General features: G+C 42.5%; 1 protein-coding gene across 1 annotated transcript in view; it reads left to right on the forward strand.

The window, feature by feature from the left end:
* Positions 1-22132, forward strand: part of SLC38A1 (solute carrier family 38 member 1) — a 42570-nt gene extending 20438 nt beyond the window's left edge. The window contains exons 5-16 of the mRNA XM_041411310.1: positions 2106-2179; positions 3772-3864; positions 4158-4239; positions 5410-5492; positions 6406-6464; positions 7171-7290; positions 9440-9519; positions 10630-10730; positions 13882-14000; positions 14552-14693; positions 14803-14900; positions 15927-22132. Coding sequence (XP_041267244.1) covers positions 2106-2179; positions 3772-3864; positions 4158-4239; positions 5410-5492; positions 6406-6464; positions 7171-7290; positions 9440-9519; positions 10630-10730; positions 13882-14000; positions 14552-14693; positions 14803-14900; positions 15927-16028 — 1153 coding nt within the window. The 3' untranslated portion in view covers positions 16029-22132. The remainder of the gene's footprint in view (positions 1-2105; positions 2180-3771; positions 3865-4157; positions 4240-5409; positions 5493-6405; positions 6465-7170; positions 7291-9439; positions 9520-10629; positions 10731-13881; positions 14001-14551; positions 14694-14802; positions 14901-15926) is intronic.
* Positions 22133-23034: the final 902 nt, after the last annotated feature.

The raw sequence follows: 23034 nt of genomic DNA on the forward strand, positions 1-23034 counted from the left end.
CAGACCTGCAGGGAGGCTGTACGAGAGCAAACCCTGTGCTCTTCCATCCTCTGCACCTTTTGATGGTTCAGAACTACTCAGTGAAATAATTCTTGTGACTTCATAAGCCTCACAGGTCTCCTGGCCCCAAAGCCTGGGACTTGACAGAGGGGAGGGACAGCACAGGTTTCAGTTTACCTGGTAAATGTGACATCTGGGGGAAGACAGCAGAAGGCATCACAGAAGCACTTTGCTCTTCCCAAAACTGTATCAGTCCCCTAGCCTAAACTGTTTGTTCTTTTGGGGGAAGGTAACTTTCGTATCTGCTGTTGGCTTCCGTAGCTACCAGCTCTTCTTTGAAAGCAGACAAAATAAAAAGTAGAGGAGTGCTTTTGGGACTGCAGTGCAAGATCCCCTGCTTCTGTTTTGAATTTGTGCAGAGCGAGTGGCATGGACATTTTCATTCCTTTCCAAGGGGTGGTTCTGGCACGAATATTCCTGTCCATACCACAGTCCTAGCACAAACAAGTTTTTCATACAGTGCTAATGAAAATGCCAAGTGTCTGTAGGAACTCTATGGGGAGCTAAGGACAACAGATCAGATAAATACCTGGCTGCTTGGGAGTGTTATTTTTACCACGGCAAAGGCTCCATGAGCTCAGTGCCTGAAAAACAGAAGCTTTTAATATTAAGACAGACTGGATGCTGGCATGCGGAGCTGTAGCCATTTGGGGCTGGGAGTGAGTCAGCCCCAGCAGCTGAGCACTGGGGCTGAGCGTCGTGTCTGCAGGCAGACAGGGGCGGAACGGCTCGGCAGGGAACACGGGCTTAGCAAATCCATAAAAAATGGACCAGGGTGACCTCAGCTAGTACAGTCTTCCTTTCCTTCTCCACCTTCTCAAGGAGAAACACCCTTAGGGCTATACAAAGAGTGTGTTGTTACTGTCAACCATCATTCTTTGCTGGCGAAAGGACAGTTCCTCCTGTCACCTCTTTATGTTTCTCCCTGCTCCTCGGGCCCCAAGAAACTAGTCGGTCATCATTTGGCACGAAAGTATTTCCAGTCTAAACTAATAAAAAAGTGGGGGGAGGAGGCTTCTCATTCTGTTCTTTCTATGTATTCCTATGAAAAAGATGTGTTGCTGCCTATCTATGGCAGCAGTTTGTTTTCTCCTGAATTTTAGCCTTGTTTTTCTCGGTGTCCGGAGGGTAGTTGACATAATGAAGGGAGGAATTGCCAACAGATTGTCTGAATACTCTTCGCACACATCATGAAAACATCATCAGGTCTTTGTGTGTCAGAGTGTTGGAGGGGAAGGCACACATGGTGCATGGATTAAAGACATTGAGCAATGAGAAAATGTGCTTTTATGCACTTGGCCCCCAGCACTGACTAATCATCATCTGTGCCAGCAAGTTCCCTACACAAACAGTTTGGTCATTACTTCCTGCAATTCTTCTGTGTGAAGTTAAATTATGGATCATAATATGGTCAGACCAGGACTGACATCAATGAGGGAACATGAACCTCTACCTGGACAAAATACAAGCCTTTGGTTGCAGTCTTTATTCCCAAGGGAAGCCAGTCTAGCCTAAACTCCCGCCATCTTCCTCCTCCTTGGGCTATGTGAGGTACATAAAAAGCCATTTGGGCACTCCTGTGGTAGCATATGAAACATGTTTGGAAAAGATAGAAAAGATGTTTCCATTTGGTATGGAAGTCCTTAAATAAAGGACTTTGCTTTAAATTTTCACTCTGCATCCAGGAAAAAAAAAAAAAAGGCACCTTAAAATGAATTTTGAGTGACATATGTGGCTTTTCTGTGCTCTGATAAATCTTCATTCCTATCTGATAAAACATCTTTATTCTTGCTTTTTTCAATATGAGGAGATGTAACTCTGCAGCTCTGCTAAGTCTTTTTTGGTTGTATCCCTCTACATGCAGAATTTTCTACCTCCATGGTAGAACTGCAAGCAGGATGTGAATCACATGTATTTTAGGGCTTACTGCATTGTCAGGAGAATAAAAAATTTTCTCAGAGTCAATAGGAACATGATCTGACATGAAATATTGCAATGTCAGACCTCATCTCATATGGTAAACTTTATTTTCCATTCTTTTTTAGGCTGCTTTTGGTTTCGGTCACACTGCTGTCTATTTATTCAATACATCTCCTGTTGGTGTGTTCAAAGGAAACAGGTAATTTAAGACGCTACACCATGCAGTAGAATGTAAAAATCAAGAGGTGACAAGCGTTCAAATGAGGCCAGGTGCTTTGTGTAAGATGGGAGTTTCTATCACTTTGCTGACACAATAGGAAGGCCTGACACACTTTGGGTCTGAAGCCTAGAACTAACAAGAATTTGAAGATTTTATGGCATGGCAATGGAGAACAACATCACTATAAAGAGAAATATTTATGACAAAGAATTAATTCTGCTGCCCAGAAATGTTATCTTCAGTGAGCTAGAAGGAACATATCATATAGTTTCTTTGCATTACAAATCAAATTGCAAATGAAATGTAATGAATCTTTGCCTATGGTGAAGCTTACCTGGAAATACAGTTTGTCCTTAGTGGTTAGTGTAAAACTCCTGATAATTTTTGTGGTGGAGTTTTCTTAGAATAAAATAAAAGGGAACAGTTCCTTCACAGAGAGAAGTGTAACTGTAACACAGATACACTATCTAAACACAGAAATTAGAAGTTGCCTACAGTATTATGTCAAATGACACTGTGTTCTGAAGTCCAAGAGCGTCTTTCCTTGTTAACAATGTCTAAAGCCATGTTTAAAAAATAATCTGTGCCTAAGAATACTGTAATATTTAAATATGCAATTTAACAACTTGTGATTACTGTTATAGTATGTATAGTGTCAGCAACTGCCTCTTTCAACTAGGTACATCTTCCTCAATGTGGATACATTTGAGCCACATTACTCTCAAAATCTAAGTCCTGTTTGCTATGTTGCTGGTACATTTAAGCTCAAACTTACTTTTTACACAAACTTTAAAGCAGAAATGTCATCTGTAAGGTAATATAGAGAAAACCAGATAATGGGATACATTTTAAAAATCATCTGCCCCGTACAAGATCTGCAGTATTTCTCTTTCTGTTCCTATGTATCTCACCATCTTCACAATGTCCACTCTTTTTATCAGCCTACATCACAGCAAAGTGGGAAAAAAAAAGTAACATAAAAACAAACCAATTAATAGAGGAGTTTCACAAGTTTGACAGATATTTGAAAGTAAATTTTAGTTATCTTTTACACCTTTGCCTGCTTTACCAAAAACATACAATACTGAGAATTCACAAGTTGAGGCTTTGTCATTAGAAGCCATAAATGATCCCCTAAACCAGTGGCTGTCCTCATTTGATCATTCAGTCAAGGCAAGCAGAACTGCAGAATGGCAGTAGTGTGTGTCCAGGCTGCCAGAGCTGACTTGTGGATCCTGCTGTGCTGGGTTTCGTCTGGAGAGGAGCCTTTCTACATTACTCTCATTGCAGGTGCAAAACTTAATATGCTGGGATGAGGATACCAGAGCTTAATGTGTGACTATAGACAGACTCATTAAAGGCGTGTCATACTCTCATTAAGAGCTCCCATTTCAGAAGTGACTGGTAGCCAACAAGCTCTCTTTCCAGGGCTGAAGAGAGCTCCCTATTTACTTGGAAATGGCAGGTTTGGCTGCATCGATAGGTGTTTGGCTGAAAAGGAATCGTAAATGCTTTGACTCAACAGCTTTCAGTAGAATGTTTGTTACCTTCCTCCTCTTCTTCTCATGCAGGCTGCATGGTGTATGAAAAGCTTGGTGAGCAGATCTTTGGTACCCCAGGGAAAATGATTGTCTTTGGATCTACATCTCTTCAGAATGTTGGAGGTAAAGGAAATAAGGAATATTGAAAAACAAAGCCCAGGAATATCTCAGTAATTTTACAGCTGCAAACAAGTCAGGTTACTTCTCTCCATGACATCCAGGGACCTTCATGCTCCTCAATATATGTGGCTATCACTTTGCATGCAGCCCTTTAAAAATACTGCATTACTGAGTGATCAGTAATTTATAGTCAGTCATAGTTTGGGGTCTTCTATCATCTCACACTGATGTGGGAAAACTTTGAGTTCCACAAACTATTTTACCCATTTTCTAAAATTATCTTCTTCTTCCTCCAGCAATGTTGAGCTATCTCTTCATAGTCAAAAATGAGCTGCCTTCTGCCATAAAGTTTCTAATGGGAAAAGAAGAAACTTTTTCGTAAGTTGAATTAGTTCTGGTACTTAGACTGTGGAATTTAACATTGTATAGTAAAGTTTAAGCTTTAATTTAAGTTTAAGCTTTTTTTAATATGTTTACAAAAGCTCTGAAGTATTGGATACCCTTTAGGTTTGTCAAAGTGGATTTTCACAGGACTATCTCATTGCGTTAATAAAAGACAAGACAAATTTGGGAAGGAGAAGATGAAATGAAACTTTAGTTACCCTTTTTGCACACCAAGTTCTCATGAAGAATTTTGTTATATACGAAATTCTTATCATAAAATCCAGTATTTTACAGTGTTAGGCAACCCTTGAAATATTGGGAACAATGCAAGTTAAAGATACTATGTGTTTTCCTGAGTTCTCAGCCTCTTACGTGATTTTGCCCCTGAAACAATGTCTACAGAGTGAAATTCTTTGCTACTAGCAAATGACCACTGCAGAATATTTATATAAATAAGATTTCTGCCCTTATCTCTCTTTGGCATTTACCAGCTACTTTAGTAGAGGGGTGGCATTTTTTTATGCCAGTAAATACGCCTTGCACTGGATTATGTGGTGTGCTGCAGTGTAGGAGAAGATCATAGAGATTCCATTCTTAGCATTTCCTACTATTCTGGGCCAATCAATGGAAATAGGTCACACAGAACATCACTAACACTGCCCCTTCTCCTCTTTCTTTCTTTATAGTAGGATGCAAAACGCTTTGGTAGAGGAGATGCAGACTTGGGGTAGCTTGTGCATGCCAGCCTGCTGGAGCCTGTTTGCAGCTCCAGTGCGTGGGTCGTGTGGCAAATGACTCGTGGTGGCCCCCCAGCCCCACTGTGCTCTGTGGCCCATTGTGTGATCTTTCATTGTCCTGGCAGGGTGGCTTGTATCAGGTTACAGAGGTGGTGGTTGTGCCTCTCAGACCCATGCACTGATCTCCATGGTAGGGTAATACTTTGGTAACTCTGGAAATCTGCCCTACCTGAGTGAGAGCAGTGCCACACCCACCTAGTGGGGCTACAAAGCCAAGATATGATCCTTTCTCTCCTTTTTTAGGAACTTGTAGGGTAAGGAGACCAAAGATAGTTCTGTAAGTATAGCAATCAAAGAGGATGAGTAAGAAAAACCAGAAAATGTTTAGGATGTGCTCATGGTATGGTTTTTTTAATGTTTTATACAGGGAATGGTACGTGGATGGGCGGATTCTTGTTGTCACAGTGACGTTTTGCATAATCCTCCCTTTATGTCTCCTGAAGAACTTAGGTAAGATGAAAATACCACCACAAGAATGAAAAAGAGGAACCAAGATATTGTGCCACTGATGGCCAAACTGACAATTCAACTATAATAAGAAAAATATGCTCTCATTTTTATCCAAGCAGCATTCCTGATCCAGAAATAATCTGTGTTCTGAGCATTTTGAAACAAGTAGGCCTAAATTATCACAGTGATTGAGCTCAGTATTAAGCAGCTTTATCCCTACAATTGTGGAAATTGATTTTACAAATTACAGCTAAGAGGGTCTTCATTTCATAAGGTAATTCAAGTTTATGTATGGCCCATAAAATCCAGTTCACAAATGGTGACATTAGAAAAAATGTTACTTTTCTATCTGCATGAAAAGTTTTACTGGTGAGGTTAATTGGAAGAATTGGACTTTGAAGTAAGATATGTACAGAGAATTGCATTTTCAGATGTGTTTGAATCCAACTCCAATGCCAGCAGGTATACAGTGTATTTTTTTAAAACCATGCTGGTAACAACATTTGGCATCAAAGTCCATTTGGGATCTTCCTTTTTGAAACAAAAACCCAAACTCAGCTGACATGACTCAAGGAACCTGGGTCACATTCAGATTTCAATTGCACACTTGCATGTTTTTTCAATTATCACAGCTTCTTTTAAAAGTAAAGTTAGTTAAACTGTTGTAAAGGTGACCCTGAGGAAGTCACAACAGGTCAGAGCAAGGCTTAGGCTTGCCCAAAAGCAAGGAGACTTGAAAGACTTAGGGAGACTCCCACACCAACAGGACATGCTTTTGTCCTGCCCAGAAGTTCACAATACATATTAAATGTTTAATACAGTTGAACTTTTCATGAAGGAGCAAAAAGCAAAAAAAACCAAGATAAGACAAATAAAATTATTCTGTATGAGACTTCCTCTTAATTTCTTTCAGGATACCTTGGTTATACCAGTGGATTTTCATTAAGCTGCATGGTATTTTTCCTGGTAGTGGTAAGTTCAGCTTGCTTTCTTTGTTGGATGAATCACTTGGAATCAGAATTGTTAAGGTGTTGGCGATGAAGAGACTGGAAAAGTCCAACTGTCCACCAAGCACATTGTTCACCACTAAACTCTGTCCTCAAGTGAAACATCCACTTGTGTGTTTTTGAATACTTTTAGGGATAGTGACTCCACCAATTCCCTGGGCAATCTTTCCAATGCTATTTCCATTAAAAAAAAAAAATTCTTAATGTCCAGTTTGAATGCCCCTTGGTGCAACTTAAGGTCATTTCCTCTCGTCCTGTCACTTGTTACCTGGAAGAAGAGGCTGAGCTCCACCTGGCTACAGCCTCCTGTCAGGCAGCTGTAGAGAGTAGTAAAGTCCCTGCTTAGCCTCTTTTTCCAGGCTAAACATCCCCAGCTTCCTCAGCAGCTCCTCTTACGACTCACTCTAGGCCCTTTACCAGCTGTGTTGCCCTTCTCTGGATATGCTGCAGCACCTCAATGTCCTTCTTGTAGTGAGAGGCCCAGAACTGGAAACAGCACTTGAGGGAAAACCTCAGCAGTGTTGAGTACAGGGTAATGATCATTTCCCTAGTCCTGCTGGCCACACTAGTGCTGATACAGGCCAGGATGCCCACAATTCCACTGATATTTTAATTCTAATTTGCTTTTCATTATTATTTTAGCAATTAGCTATCTTCTCCTCTTATTCTAGGTTATTTACAAGAAGTTTCAAATTCCCTGTGATGGACAAGGGCTAAATGCAACATCATCTATCCTATCAAATAGCTCAGAACATACGTGTAAGCCAAAGTATGTTATCTTTAATTCCAAGGTATGTTTCTTTTTATAATACTTACTTTTAATTCACATAATATATGCACCTACACCCCATATACTTATTGTGATCAGCACCACAAAGGGCCTGATTCTCCATGGTTCCGCTCATGATCCAGTGGTTAATGCACAACGGGTGTCCTTGCCCGCTCTTACAGAGATGCCATGGTGAATGTGTCTCCTTGCAGTCTTGTCTTGCCCTGGTAGTAGATGTGTTAAGGACAATGACTGCTCTCTTCAGGAGATTTTTCCTTTCCACTGCTGCTTACTATCTGTGCTGCAACTGTGCCTTTAGGCTGTTGCTCAGTAGAGGCTGTCGGCCACATCTGCATCCGAAGCCCATAACCTCTGTCCTTGTGCACAAAAACCACTTCTGCCTAACAGGATACACGTTTCTGTAGCCATGCGGTGGACTGGATTGTGAAAAGGATATGGTTGCAAGATAATCCAGCAAAAATTTGGCTGCCTTTCAGCTGGATGATTCCCTTCATCACCACACAGCTGCAGAAAATGTTGGTCTAAGAGAATGTGAGAGGGCAGCTTCTCTCACTGTAGGAGCAGGAGAATGGCTCCTGTCAGTGCACTGGGATGCAATGCTCTCAGTGAAACAGCACCTTATCCCTCAGGGCATGGTCCTCAGGGCCTTAGTCACTTTCATAGGGAATGCACATTTATAGCAGAGCTGTGCAAAAAGTATTTTTTTAAAATTTAAACCACCAGCTTCAATTGAAGAAGCCAAGTGAAGCACTTTTCTTTGGTCGGGGGTAACCATCACCCCAGATCAGTCATGATGGACCAAGAATTAGTTAACTTGTGCCATGGCAGCTTAGGTGTAGGTATATTTCAGAAAGCATTAAAGAGTAGTCTTTTTCGGCAGTGAATGTCAGCATTTGCCTCAGAGCCAATAGAGGCACCTCAGAAGGGTCGGTCCCTCTGAATTAGGCACACTGGAGCTGAACTCCAGAGGCTTGCCCTATGGGCCAACAGTTTGCCAGTCATTTTAGCAACTTCATTGTGTGAGAGGAGAGACAGGACAGTTTCACAGAACAGAAGGATATCTGAGGTTGCCAGAGACCTGGAGATCACCTGGTCGAACCTCTGTGCTGAAGCAAGGCCCCCCAGCATTTTGTCCAGGCAACTTCTGAATATCCCTACAGATGGAGACACCACAACAGTACTGTGCTGTGAGTGAGGGAGGGGTGGCAAAGGCCTGGGCAAGGAAGGACCTCTGGAGAGCAACCAGCACATTTACTGAGTCTGTCAGGCCTGGGTTGCACCAGGATGTCTTGTGTGGGATGCCTGTGACCAGCACAAGCAGATCTCAGAGGGCAGGACAGAGCTGCATGTAGAATAGACTCATGTTGTCCTTAGAGGATGACCTATAATTACCTATAATTTCAGATATGTGACCTCTGCTCATAGCTGTTCCCTCAGGAGAATGGAAGTGCCTGAGCACTGATACCATTTTTGAAGTTTGCCTGAGGACTGAAACCCACCCAAGTTCAGGGGCTGAGGTCCCACTTGGAGGCCTCCTGCCCTTTCTGGTGACGTAATGGTCTTTCTCTTTCCCCAAGAAAAAGCATGCTCCTTCCACAGCCCTCCTAGTCCTTTTGATGGCCTGGGAAATTAAGGGATTCAGTCTGGTACCTTGAAATATCCATTTCTTTGTAAGTTCTGCATTCCTGTTCTCTTTTCTTACAGTCTGGATACGGGCTTCCTCTTCAGGACTTCAGCCTTAGCACCATGGGTGCGCACCCCTCTCCATGCCAAGGCAGGGTAGCGTAGCGGTGACCCACCACACGTCCCTTTCACACGTGACACTGTGCTAGTAACGGTGGCAGTAGCTGGCAGGCAAACCCATCCCAGGGGGCAAAGCCAGCAGCAGCATGGCATCCAGCTCTGTGCTCTGCGAGCACAGTCACTGCTGCGCTCATGCCGCCAGCGCAAGACTTTGTCCTCCTGTTGAAAGCGCGCTGGTTTCCACATTTCATTAAACACATGCTAATTGACAGGTCTTCTGCCTTCTCAGAAAGGCTCTCAGTGTTTGGTTGAAGAGCTTGGAGCTGAGGTAGTTGAACATGGAACATTTCTTCAGACCACTGGGGAAAATACTTCTTAACTTATTTTCTGAAATTCTCTCTGAACAGACCGTGTACGCTTTGCCCACCATTGCTTTTGCATTTGTGTGCCACCCATCAGTCCTCCCGATTTACAGCGAACTTAAAGAGTAAGCCCTTCTTTTCTTTTTTTTTTTTTAATAGTTTATTGTTTTGAACCGTTTTACATGGAAAGTGTTAGCTCAGAGGTGCTCTGAGTCATTTGTACCATTCAGAGGTGGGCTTTAGTAACACTCATCAAGCGTGGCTCTCAGCTAGGAAATCTGGCCTCCCAGGCGTGCTGTGCCCCTGGAGCAGGGGCGAGGGAGGTGGAGAATAATGCAATACTTGGGAGTTTTCCCTGGAAGTACACAGCAGCCGGGGGAGAGCCAAGTTCTGCTGGTTGATATTTGGCGTAGGAGAGGCGTGTGTTCCGCTAGCAGTGTTTGTTCCACAGCATTCGTGCAACTAAAAGTCTGTTGCAGTACCAGGAGAATAAAAGTGCTTTCAGCCTTACTGATACTAAAAGACCTTTAGATTGTGACACTGCTGACAGCCCTGGGCAGCTGCAGTGGGGTCCTGGGACATGGGGAAGCCCCAGGGGAGAGGTCAGGGTCAGTCAGACCCATGACTGCCCTCAGACACTTGCTGGGTGCTTTAAGTTTCAAGTGACTTGAGCAGGTTCCCAGGTACCTATTAGAGCAACCTTGTGTGGATTTAAAAGTCCGAGTTTAGGTACTGGAGTGTGAATATTTCAGAATAAATATCTAAACATTAAATGTTTACACTTAACCTATTTTACAGGTTAGCATAAATCCAGTATTTTCTGCCCATGGGGACACAAATATTTCTTGGCAGTCATTTAGAACGTGTTGGGTTGTTTTTTTCTCTCTGTATAATTTTATGCTTCCTTCATTTTGACCTTTTAATTTAATTTAATTATCAAAGTGTTTCAGGGTCATCCTCTCTCCACATGGCTTTACTGTTTAAGCAGGTACAGACATGGAGCAGACCCACAGGTCACACCCACTATTTTTTCACTCAAGCCCCAAGAAGGGTCCTTTTCCCCAGTCCTTTTCGTCCTTGTGTAGCTGTCAGTGAGGTTCTGTTTTAAATGAAAATGCATTCATGAGTCTCCCCAGAATTACTATGCTTATGCAAACACCTAATACATTTTGAAACAGCTATGGAAAAATCCAGCCCAACCATTCTTATGTGTTCTTTTCTTGTTCTTTCTCCAGCCGTTCACAGAAAAAAATGCAGTTGGTTTCAAATATCTCATTTTTTGCCATGTTTCTGATGTACTTTATGACTGCCATATTTGGCTATTTGACTTTCTACGGTAAGTATGCAGTTCTTTACTGATTGGAGTAGAAAGGGGATACATGTAAAATCAATAGTGTATCCCAGCTGGAAAGGAAGAATCCATCCACTTATATTAAAATACTTTTCCAAATAATTTTCCTTGTAGTTCTCATATTGAAGGTATAAATCCTTTCCTCCTTTTCCCCTGTGGATGAAAAGCACAGAAAGGAAGTATTATTTGTAAAAAGCATTTTCAATATATGAGGCAGAGATTTGTTTTACAGAACTGGGGATTAGCTGGGCCCCACTAAGATTTTATTCCAAGGTCCTCACCTGAATGATGTGTGCATTGGTAATGGCTGAAGCATGCATATTTGCAAAAATTGAGACAGATTTGAGAGCAGGTCCTAGGAAATGAGTAACAAATTGGCCATCACAGCTTTTTCACTTTCTTAGTAACACTTTCATCATAGAGGCAACAGATCAAATGTTTTCCCTGTGTCCCTAGAGCTGACCTCTTTAGGTCTTGGTTAAACAAACTGGCAGTGAAGATGGGGAAGCTTTGAGTGTTGTGCCAGCTCAGACACCAAAGGATGATTATCTCAGTGTTTGAGACTCCCACCCTGTCTCTTTCCATGCACATCAATTCAGTTAACAAATTATGTTGTATCACTAAAGGATACAATATGTATGCCCTAAAGGCACAATTGTCAAGTAAAGTAGGATAAAATATGAATGTTGCCCAGGAACTCCCAGGAATGTTGCTCATGGAACTCCCATATTCCAATATCATGAGAATGTTGAAAAGTAGTGTCTTTTTCCATGGACTGTTAAGGGGTTACAAGACAGGTGACAAAGCTGATGTTTGCCTTTTACCTCAGGGTCACCCATCAGTCTTCACCTATTCTAAATGGCATTTTTGTTACAACCTCCTCATTCATGATAATGTCCCTTGTGAGCCACCAAATGCAAGAGAAAAAAAATAAGTAAATATGAAATGTGGCTTTTTTTTTCAAAGGTGTACTATCTCATATTTGCTTTCTCAAATTCTCATTCTGATTATGAGGCCTTGAGTATACATGTGTTGAAGTAACTTGAGGTCATCTGTTCTAATTTTCCCAATAAACCCACAAATAGGCTGCAAGTGACAACAGCATCAGCCGTTCTCATCCAGCTGCTCCCATCTAACACATTTTTGTAGAGATGCATCAAATTAGCAGCCCCAGGGAGCAAGTGGGTGTAAATCAGCATGGACCCCTTCGCTTTGGCAGGGAGGAGATTCTGATGTGATTGCCCCAGGGATCTGAGGAGGCAGATCTGTGGCGCTCCTCTCTGGGAATCTCCCACATCCCTCAAGGACGAGGGTCTGGAGTCCATGGAGGAGGTAGGGGCTGCGTCCTTCTGGCCCTCCTGAGGGGGAATGGCGGAGGAATCCCTGGGGTGTCTTGTGTGCCTCTCCCCACATTAGGCATCCCTGCTCTCCAGCACTGACAGCCCACAGGTGGGAGCTGTGGAGAGCTCTGCTGGGGCTTCTGCAGTGTCAGTGCAGTGACAGGCTGCAAAAAAGACACTGAGGGAATATAGAATTCCTCCATAAAATTCCTTCATTCTTCCCCTTGAGACCGAAAAGACCTTACCTTTCATATGTTCACTTACAGTGTTCTAACCCTCTTCTCTACCCTTACCTGGGTAAGAACAGTATTTTTATTGTGACCATTTCTTCTTTACACCAATAGTACTTGTCTGTTTGCTGTGTTCTCAAAAGTGTTGCAGTGATGACTATATTTACATTGCAGAATTACAGAAAAGAGGTGTTTTTCTTCCCCTAAAAGGTCACAGTGTGGTTGGGCTCTGTGGTGTATCTAGCTGAAAGGAAAACAGACCTTCAACTGTAAGCCTTGCCCTTCACTTCCTACCTGGCTGCAGCCCGTGAGCGGTACAGAAGTTGCAGTCTGTGCTTGCAGGAGCAGAGTAAGCTCTGTGTTGCAGAAGCTGTGCATGTGCCCGGCTTGAAAACCCCACTCCTGATCTGCAGGGAGGTGGGAGAGTGTTTTCTTTCTCCTGGTGGGGATTCAGGCACTGTGTAGGTGGTGTTGACCTGTGGTCTCTACCCAGAAGGGCACCCTGGGGGGAGTACAGGCATTTTGCTACAGGACAGATCCCTCTGCCTCCAGGAATACATGAGGTTTTCCCAAGTGCCAAAGATGGTAAATTAGACGTGGCCACTGAGTTCCCTGTAAGAGCTGTTATGTTTTACCACCAGCTTTCTAAGATTAGCAGGCAGAAACAAAGCATGGGCCTAAAAAGGGGCAGCAAGCGTATTTGGTGGCATGCTTAACAGCCACCCCTTTAGGTTATTGCTCCTGGATATTTAAAAATTACAAAGCAAACATGTAGGTCCCTCAGCAACTTGGTTTTCCTGCTGGTTAGTACATGCAGACCTGCTCTGCAGTATTTATCACAGCTTCAAGGAAACATTTTGGCAGGAGGTTGTATTAAAATATTGCCAGCACCTCCCTGTTAAGCACCCCCTGTGATTTGTCTTGGCTGTTGGGGCTGCTGGCCAGCGTGGAGCTGAGCTGCAGGCTCTGCTGGCAGTCCTCAGAGGAGCTGCTGAAGGATTTGAGTGTAAATGTCAGAGCGTCCTGCTGAGAGCTGACCCGAGATAGGCTTTGTTCTCAGTTGAGAGCAGGGGCACTGCTTTTTGCTAGAAGTTTATTTGCTGTTTAGATGAATTTAGCTCAAGACCTTGCAGTTTATATTAAGTTCAGCCATTGCAGTGCATTGTGTTTATTTTTATATCATTTGGAAATTCCAAAAAAGTCCACAGAACCAATTAAAAATAGCCGATTTCACTTTACCTATTTTTGTATAAATGTATATATGTAAGCAAGCTTTTGTGTATGTCTCACTGTTGTCTTTTCTACAGTGAAAATTACCTTAGACTTAGGCATGTGCTGTCATGAATTGAGATGCATTCCTAAATCAGGCCTCCAAAGGATTAATCTGGAATAATGGGATCATTAGGATTTTGTTCAAAGTGCTGTTTTAACTCAAGGATGTTTCATTCCATACTCTTTTGTTTACAGATAAATCACTTGTTGTTCAAGAAGGCTGTTGTTAAGCAATGATTTTTGTGGACTAATTGCCTTTTTGCCAGAGCACTTACCTTACTGTCTTTCCCATAGAGAATGTGCAGTCAGATCTGCTTCACAAATACCAGAGCAAAGATGACATCCTGATCCTGACCGTGCGCTTGGCTGTGATCGTGGCGGTGATTCTCACCGTGCCAGTGCTGTTTTTCACTGTAAGTAAAAAGGTCTGCATGGTTTGGAAGTTGATAACAGCTGTGCACAGCACATTTCTTCAAACCACAATCCAATGGTGGCTGAGACTACAGCTTGAGAGCTTGAGCTTGGATTAGTCTTTTCTCGGGCCAAGTGCCCACTAACTTCTGGAGAAGTTCTCTATACAGTAAATAAATAAATAAATAAATAAATCACTTTTGATCTTAAATCTGTTTTAAATTGAATCCACAAGGGTCCTTTCTTACATCATATCACTTTAGTGGAGCAGGCTCAGAGGTGAACTTCTTTTTAAAGTGCAGAAGGATTCAAAAAAGCATGTTAAAAAGAGAGGACTATCCTGCTGCACATGCACGTGTACCTACAGTTCTGAAATAACAAATTAATTTTAAGGAGTATTTCAAAGGACATTACTTCAGGCAACCCAAAATTTCTGACAGATCTATGCTGCATTTGTCACATGAAGAACCAATTAAAATAAACACAGGAAGCTTTGAATTGGCCCACAGACTATTTTTGACAGAAAACTGCCTCTCTCTCTCTCCCCCTACAGGTGCGTTCATCATTATTCGAGATGGCCAGAAAAACGAAATTTGACTTATGCCGTCATGTTTTGGTTACTTTTGTTCTTTTGGTTATCATCAACCTGTTAGTCATTTTTATCCCATCCATGAAGGATATTTTTGGAGTTGTAGGTAGAGTATCCTGGTTTTGTACTACTAATGAAAAAACAGTTGCTAATCAGCAACACAATAATTAGCTGTTGCTGACAGTTAACAAAACTCTTTCATTTGAATTTTGCAGGGGTCACTTCTGCCAATATGCTGATCTTCATTCTTCCTTCATCCTTGTATTTAAAAATTACACAGCAGGATGGATCCAAGTTGACTCAGAGGATTTGGGTATGCATTCCATTCCCATCAATGCAACTCCTCCATCTTGTCGTTCTCTTTAATGTGCTGGGTGCGAAGCAGACCTAATCTGAACGTGTGTGGGAGCTCCTTTACATTACATTCCCTCTGTACTTCAGACAGCTGGCGGCTGTGCTTGACCTTCTCCTTTGCTTACCCTGGGAGTCCCCTGGTGGAGGGGCCAAGCCATGCACAGCATCTTGTGTTTTGGGGAGGCCCTTCTCTGTGGGATGAGGTACTTCCCTGGCTGGCAAGCAGCAGCAGCTGTCAGCAGGCTACGGGAAGCCCTCCAGCCCACTTCAACAAGCCTTTCAGCGCAGCAAGCTCTCTCTGCTTCTGTGTGTTGATCCAGAAAGCACGCAAAGTGCTCCGTTTGCAGTATTCCTTATTGTTTTAATGGACCTGAGTCAGACTTAGGGTGGTTCCACATGAAGCAGCCAGCTGAAGTGCTATGTTAGCCATTTGGCATGCATGAGCAAATAGGGATGAACCTTGGAAAGATTTCCTTTGAGCCCCAGAGAATGCTGCAGCTGAAAGATGCAGCACTCCTGGGTATTCCCTGTCTAACGGGGCATGCACTGGAAGCATTGTACAGTTAGACCTTTCTTCTCTGAGCAGACAGGTAGAAAACATGTTTCACTTTGGCTGCATCCACAGGTCCCACGACAAAAGGGCTGAACTTAGATGAACACATATCCAGTGGGAAGAATATACTGATTTCTGTGAGACTTTGGAAAGAGCAGAGCTGATCAGTCCTAAAAACAGACTCGCTTAATCATCTTTAGAGGAGATCAGGGTTTAAGAAGTGAATTGAAAGGAAAAAAAATAGTTTGGTGTTCAGAGAGTAATTATTAATGACGCTAATCTGTTTAATTATCTGTTGGTCTTGTCTTTACCAGAAGTGCTAGCTCTGATAACTTTAATACATCATCTTGTATATCTCCTTAAGAGAAGTTAACATACTTGAATTAATTGTCTTTTCTTTTTATTCATTAATCTTCTCTCCTTTTTTTCCAGGCTTCTCTTTTTTTGGCACTGGGGGTATTGTTTTCCCTAGTGAGCATTCCCTTGGTCATCTATGACTGGGTACAATCAGGAGGCAGTGCCGAAGGCCACTGAAGTTCACCTTCTTCTCAAAAGAAGATACCCCTGTTTGCTACACACCAAAATCGCAACCATCCGTTCTGTTATCTATTCCACCTTTTGTGAGTTTACTCAATCAAATCCAAATAATGATTATCCAGTACTGAAAATACTGTCATGGGAGTATTTTCTTGCTGAAAACAGACCCATTCTTCCAGCAGGTGTTATCACTCTCTGATCAGCAAAAAGTCTGTGTTAATTGTCCATGAGATTATATAGAGCATCACTTATAGACATTCATCACAATTAGTTTCCCCTCTTCCACCCATGAATTGCATTGTTCCATTATTTTCCTTAGACCTCCAGCCACAAGCTCTGCTCCTTTAAGGCAGCAGTGCCTGTTGCTGTCAGTTCCAACTGGAGTGTTGTCCGTTCACATCCTTCCCCCCTCTTTTAGCCAAAACTCTGCTCTCTAATTGTATGCATCTGGTTTGTTGGTTTGTTTGTTTGTTCTGTTGCTGTTCCAGGCACCATTTTCCTCACTGGGTTAAATGTAGCATTCTGGATACAGGCATGAAAAGCACCACAAGAGCGTAGCTGAGTGCTGTGTAAGCGTGGGTCCTAAATCCGGTGCTTCTCTCTGATATTTTGGGGGGCAAACCAGGCCCAGGGCTTGGCCCATTCATGGCTCTGCGGAACAGACTGTGTGTGTCTGTGTGTGTGTCTTTGTGATGTGGAGCAGGGAGCAGGAGAAGGACAGCCACCACCACCAGCCACTATTCCTCTGGCACACTTGAGTTGGAGGTTGACCAGAACTTGACCCCAAACCATGAGTACTTGAGTCTGAAGAGAAGCAGACATTTGGAGATTTCCATAAGAAGTCTGCATTTTCTTCGGCATTAAACTGTTTAGTAATGCCCCATTGGTCTCAGAAAAAAAATACCAAGCTCCAGTTTTATCAAAACCTACGCATTTAATCATACCTCATGCCTTTTCCATACCTTGTAGGGACTGGCTCCTCTCTTATATCTTACCCTCCTCCCACTGAAGTCAGTGGGGTCTTTGACAGCAGTGGGAGCAGGATTTGACTCACTCTGCCAAAACTACTAGATTTCTAATGGAAATTGAAATCTGCAACATTTCTTTAAACGAACAGAAATACTTTGTGTATTTAAAAGATTTCATTTACATTTTTCATTAGTTCTGCATAACAATTACAAGATATTCTACTAGCAGAAACACAGTAACTTGCAACAATTGTCCACAGAATAAGCATTTGCCTAATGCCTTATAGCTGGTGTAGAGAACCACATTTAGAGATTCAAAAACTAAGTAGGTGATCACTCACCATCCTGAGCAGGGATCTTCTATTAGTGCACTGCCAGGAGCATAAACGTGTTCACTTTATGTCATTCACCATGTGAGCTAAAGAGTGTGTCAGAATGTGAACATGGCTCCCACTGAAAGAACTGATGGCTAGAGGGAGCCCCGCTTCATGCCCAAGGGCTGTGGTGCCCTTGGTATGATCGAGCCATACCTGTCAGTGTGCAGTGACCCTCTCATTGACAGCTCCCTTTCTAACTGTGGAAGCAGACTGTCATCAGCTGTGAGGAACCTGTCATTGCAACTTACTCTTTTTAAGGTTAGGGATAGAGTATCTTGGGATCTTGGGATTTCTGTAAGCTACTGAATTGCCTCAGTTGCCATTACCTTGTAATGTAACACCTTACCATTGCTTGAAGTCACTAAGAGTTGAGATCATAGAATACATCTCAGGACCCTGAAAGTTGGTTTCTAAAGATAACATCCAGAGAGGTTAGTTTGGGGCCTTCCTAGAAATTTGGGCATTGAGATGCAGATTGTTCATGCTGCAGAAACTAAGCCTACTAAGCCCAGACTGCCAGATCTGTACCTCAGCATAGACAGTGAGGTGCTTGCCTCTGATGCTACTTCACAGTGATCCAGAAATAAGGCAGAGTGGATTCCACAAGCTTCCAAAGTACTTGGAGTAGCCCAGTAGCAAGAAAAAAACTGGAAACCTCCCAGCAAGGTCTCTGATGCATCATCCTTTCTCCCAAGCATCCCCTAGCCCAGCCTTTAACATACAAACTGCTGAGCTACCTGGGACCCCTGCACTAAGGTCCCTTGTACTTTCCTGTGGGTGGTCTCAGACCCTTATCTGTGATGGTGCAGGTCACCCGTTCCTTCTGCGCTGTCCCCTTATGGGAGTGATCCCTGCCCTTATTCACAGAGAAGTCCATACCATAGCCTACAAGAGCAGGTGTTAGGCAAGCGCTTGGGAGAAGAGCCTGTGCTTTGTTCCTATCTCTTTGCACCTCATTCCAGGCATCTTCTCAGCCTGGGATGTAAATTTGTGGTTTTCCTTTCGCAGGCACCCAACCCTCAGTGGTCACTGCAGCAGAAGCCCAGCATCTCACTCCATTCTCTGACTCAGCTTGCTAAGGTTGCATTTCAGGTTTTGAGGTGCCTTATAATCTCTCTGGATCTTATCCTAAAAACCTAACTCAGACCTGAGAATGCTGTGCAGTGTTATCCTTAAGATGCTACCAGGCTCTTCTGCTTTCCTCCCCCTTTGTCTTTCTTCTACTACTGATTAATGAGCAGCACAGCGCTGTGCACTGGGGGGTTGTGAGAGACAAGATCCTGGTAAAGATTTTCAAGTATCCAGGTAGGAGCTAGAGGTCTGATCTGCTGCACAGGATTCCAGCAGGGTCACATATGTGACATCTCCCTCCTCCTTCCTCCCCCCTCCCCCCCAAATAGTCTGTAGTCTGCTGTTTGAAATACGAACCATTGAGTTTTGGCACCCAACTTCCTTCGACTTGAAAGGCTGTTGGGTCACTGATTGTTCATCTTCCTAAATCTCCTCTATCACTATTCCTCTCTCTCCTCTTTGCTATTCTGCCTTCTCCTTTTCCCCAGTTTATTTGTATACTGGAGTTTTACTGAATAAATAGGGAGAATGAGCTGAGTGTGCATAGATGTGAAATTACCCAAGGTACTGAACCACCAAAGCATGTCTTATATACTGAAAAATAGATACCCAAAGTATTAAGTCTTTAAACAGACTTTGTTTCTGGGTCTCGTAAAAGTAAAAAAAAAAAATTAAAATAGAAAAAAAAGAAGAGGGAATTTTACTTAGACTGATTTACTGGCATCATATTTATAGATATTTATGGAAAGGAATCATGTGTTTTTTGATGTCTGTGGTAATGAACGTGAAATAACGTGCTTTTTGTTTTCTCATCAGGTTTATACATTCTTAACAGAATGCAATAGACCCTGCTGTAACTGTCAACATCAGTGATGGATGACAATATTTGTATGAGGTTATCTGTAAAATGTACTGCTGTTATTCAGTTCATTTGGAATAGTGAACCTGTAGTCACGACTGTATGAGTCCCACATTTTAGTTAGGATTTTAAGAGCACAGTGAAATGCTGTAGGAGTTTCTCTGTTGTAAAATTAATAGGATCCAGAGTACCATATCTACTTAGTAGGTGATAGCATGCTTTCTTTTCATAGAGAGTTTATCACTATTGTGAGCACTGCAAGTGTCATAGACTGGATGCACAATTGCTCCTAATAACTGCAACAAAAAACTTTTAAATTCTCATTTTTGTAGTAGCAACAATTGTGTGGTGAGGGACAAGGAAGGACTAATTAGAAGCAGGGATTACTAATAAGATTGCAAGAGTTAATCCTACACTTAAAAGACAGCCTTGCTGCCTCTCCTAGTCCACAGCACATTGCAAAGAAAATAGTTATGGGCTTACAGCAACCGTAATACAACTGCCCTTCTCTGTCCAACGGCAAACATGCCTAGGTAGTGAAACACAGTAAATTGTTATTTAGGAACAATATCTCGGGGCAGTGACCTCTCTGGGTGATGCGTGCTCCTTGTCAGAAGGCCAGTGCCAAATCTGTGCCCCAGCACAGACCTTTTGTAGAGCTGACACGGACCAAGGGGTGCCTGGCACATGTGCAAGCCTAGGGCACAAGAGCTGGTGTCATCCTGCGAGGTCAGGGATGGGGATGCTCATCCACTCCGAGGGCTGCTCTTCTGAGCCACATATGAACCCAAAGCCTGTGCTCCACCTGCAATAGGTCACACATGCAAATGTGGGTTGGATGGTGTGTGGTTTTTGTCTGTACATCTGCCTTACAATACATAAGCGCAACACAGCTCTCTGATACTGAGTTTTGAACAGTAACAATTAATGGTATGTCTAGTTTATCTTTAAATTTATACATTTCTTTGCTTGAACCTTACATTAAGGCTAAAGAGCACCTTGGTCAAAACAAAACTTTTCATGTGGTGGTGTCCCACCTCCAGTCCTACTGCCCCACCCCAGTGCCTGTAGGAGAAAGGCACCACAGAATGTACTCAGCTCCATCAGCAGCTCCATGCAGCTTTATCAGCTGGCACCATGGTGCTTTCATAAACAAATCCCCAGAGCCCTTGGCATCAGAAAATCCTTATTTCCTGTAACGTACAGCAAAGAATGTTTTATTTGTATCTAATGTAAGGATTTCTGTAACAAACTGTGAAAAAAAAAAAAAAAGATAATGAATTAATAAAAGGTACAGGGCTGGAAAGTCTAGAATTCACAAATTGTACACATACCTATGTTTCTGAAGACAAATCTATGCAGTTGTGTTGTATTGTAGGAAATTTCATTTTTATGTACATATATATTGTAAATAAATAGGATGCTGTATATTTTTGCAGGTGGTTATCCCCTATGAATAGAAGTGTTGAGATAGGCTCTGCATATTAAGAATAATTTTAATAGAAATACAAACACTTTAGCTTCTTAGCAAAATATATATCCTTTTCTTTCTCCCAAGAGTTCACAAGTTAAATCCTAAACTTGAAATTATAATTACATCCCTAAAGTAAAAAGAGAAACAAAAGGTCCAGTTAAATTTTTAGGATTAATTCCAGTTCATGACTCCCAGTTTTCTCAACAGCAAGTCTGCCAGTCTTCCTGTTGGGTAAAATATCTCCCTTGTTAAAGGGCCCCTTTGGCACCCAGATACCTCTCACCTTCTCTCTGGGGTCAGTTGGGAGTGAAGTGCCGAGAAGGGTTTATGGAAGAAACCATGGCAAACTGCAGCCAGCAATTTGACCTAGCATTATGCCGTGTTGTATCCAGGCATGTATTTACCCAACTTGTGCAAACACAAGTCAGGGCAGAGCTTCTGCATTTCCATTTTCAGCCATCAGAAACGCCAGTAGTTCAGAAAGAAAAAGTATGACAAGTCAGGGGTCAGCAGCAACCAGAGCAATTGGTGCCATTTCCAGCCCCCTCCCTTCCTGCAGCGTCGTGTGGCTGCTCCGCCTCAGACCCTGCTGCTCTCATGCGACCAAAATGCTGGCACCTGAGGCTGCCAAGAGCCTTCCTGGCCAGGGACTGCTTGCACATCCCACTCTGTGAACAGGCAGAGGTCCTTGGATAGCTGTGTCCAGGGGTGAGGGCTGAGTATGTCCTAAGAGTGCATCCATCAGAGGCCTTGCATAGACTTTCTCACTGGTAAAGCATGGAAATGTTTTTTCAGGACTGCTGAAAAATGGAGGTTAAGAAATGCATCTAAAAATAATTGTGGTTTTTTCCATGTTTACTTTATGGGCTTGGATGAAAATGAAACTTGAAATAACATTTGCTTTTATCATGAGCACAAATTTGAGGGGAAAACCCTATATACTGTCAGTTCTACAGAGCTTTTCAAATTAATACCAGTGTATGTTTTGTTTTCAGTGTTATAGCCAACAAAATATAAACTGAAAAGGTATTTTTCCACTAGACTTGAACTTTACATTGTTTATAGAAGCCTGGTTTTAGTGTCCCAACATATGCTAAGGCTCACACAGATCCAGTATAAACAATGTTGTTTGAACAATGTATGCTTCATACAAACTCATGTCTAATAGATTGTTGAAGTGAGTCATTGGTAATATTTTGCTCCTTTTAACATCACCTGTTAACTTTGTGCTGCTCATATCCAAATAAACAACACAGTTTTTCAGTTTCTATGTGTAAATAAAATCTTACCAAGTTCTATGATCTCTTTGTTACCTCTTAGTTTTTAAACATTAAAATTGGTATCGAAATTAATGTTGGGACCATACTCATTCTTCCAAAGGGATGATGATGTATCATTTTAATGGCGTGAACAGCAAATCCTCTCTTACTCTTTATCCAAGCATTTTCACAGAATTTAGGGCATGCAGCTCTTGCAAAGCCAACTACATTAGATTTGGTGCAGTATATAGAACAAAGCATCAACAAACAGTTATGGAACATTAAAATGAAGTTTCTGAAACAGTTTTAGAGGGACCTGAAGCTGGGACAGATGGTTACTACAGCCTGCAGTTGCTGAAGATGACAGCATTCCTCAAGGCCAGTACTTGTTTCTGCCTGCTTCTAGAGATTGTCTCAGTGCTTGCCAGTCTGTTTCAAAGTCAAATCAGGCAATTTAACTTAAAGGGCTGCTGTTAAGTTGGGTTTAAGATGTCAACGGGTGCCTGAAGTGACTAAACCCCTGCCAGACTTTTCTCAGCTGTGGAAGCAGAAGCCATTAGCAGATGTATGAGGAGGATACCTAAAAACAGCAATGTCTCAGGCAGCTGGTTTCTGCCAAAGTACCTTTGTCAAAGCTTTAAAGGGTTTGGAAAGTGCTACCTTTTTTGCCTTTGACCACTAATTTTACTAGTGTTCAGATTATAGTGACCACCTATAAAAAGGCTTCTTGGCTAGAGTCCAAACAACCGAAGAGCGTACCTGACTGCACGGGAGGAGTACAGCTCCCCAGGCTCCTCTGCAGGAGAAGCAATGAGACCATTTGTGTATCAGAGGATCCTTGAAAGTCGTTGTCTGGTCCCCAAGCCCAGGGATGTATCTTGAAGCCATAAACCTGGGAGCACAGAGGAACAAGCTTCTGCACTGGACTGGTCTAATAGTCTCTTCTGTTTGGCATACATTTGCACACACTTCTCTATCCAGCCAAACTTAATCCT

The sequence above is a fragment of the Onychostruthus taczanowskii genome, unplaced genomic scaffold, assembly GCF_017590055.1.
Source record: "Onychostruthus taczanowskii isolate IOZ18803 unplaced genomic scaffold, ASM1759005v1 scaffold35, whole genome shotgun sequence".
NCBI lineage: Eukaryota > Metazoa > Chordata > Aves > Passeriformes > Passeridae > Onychostruthus > Onychostruthus taczanowskii.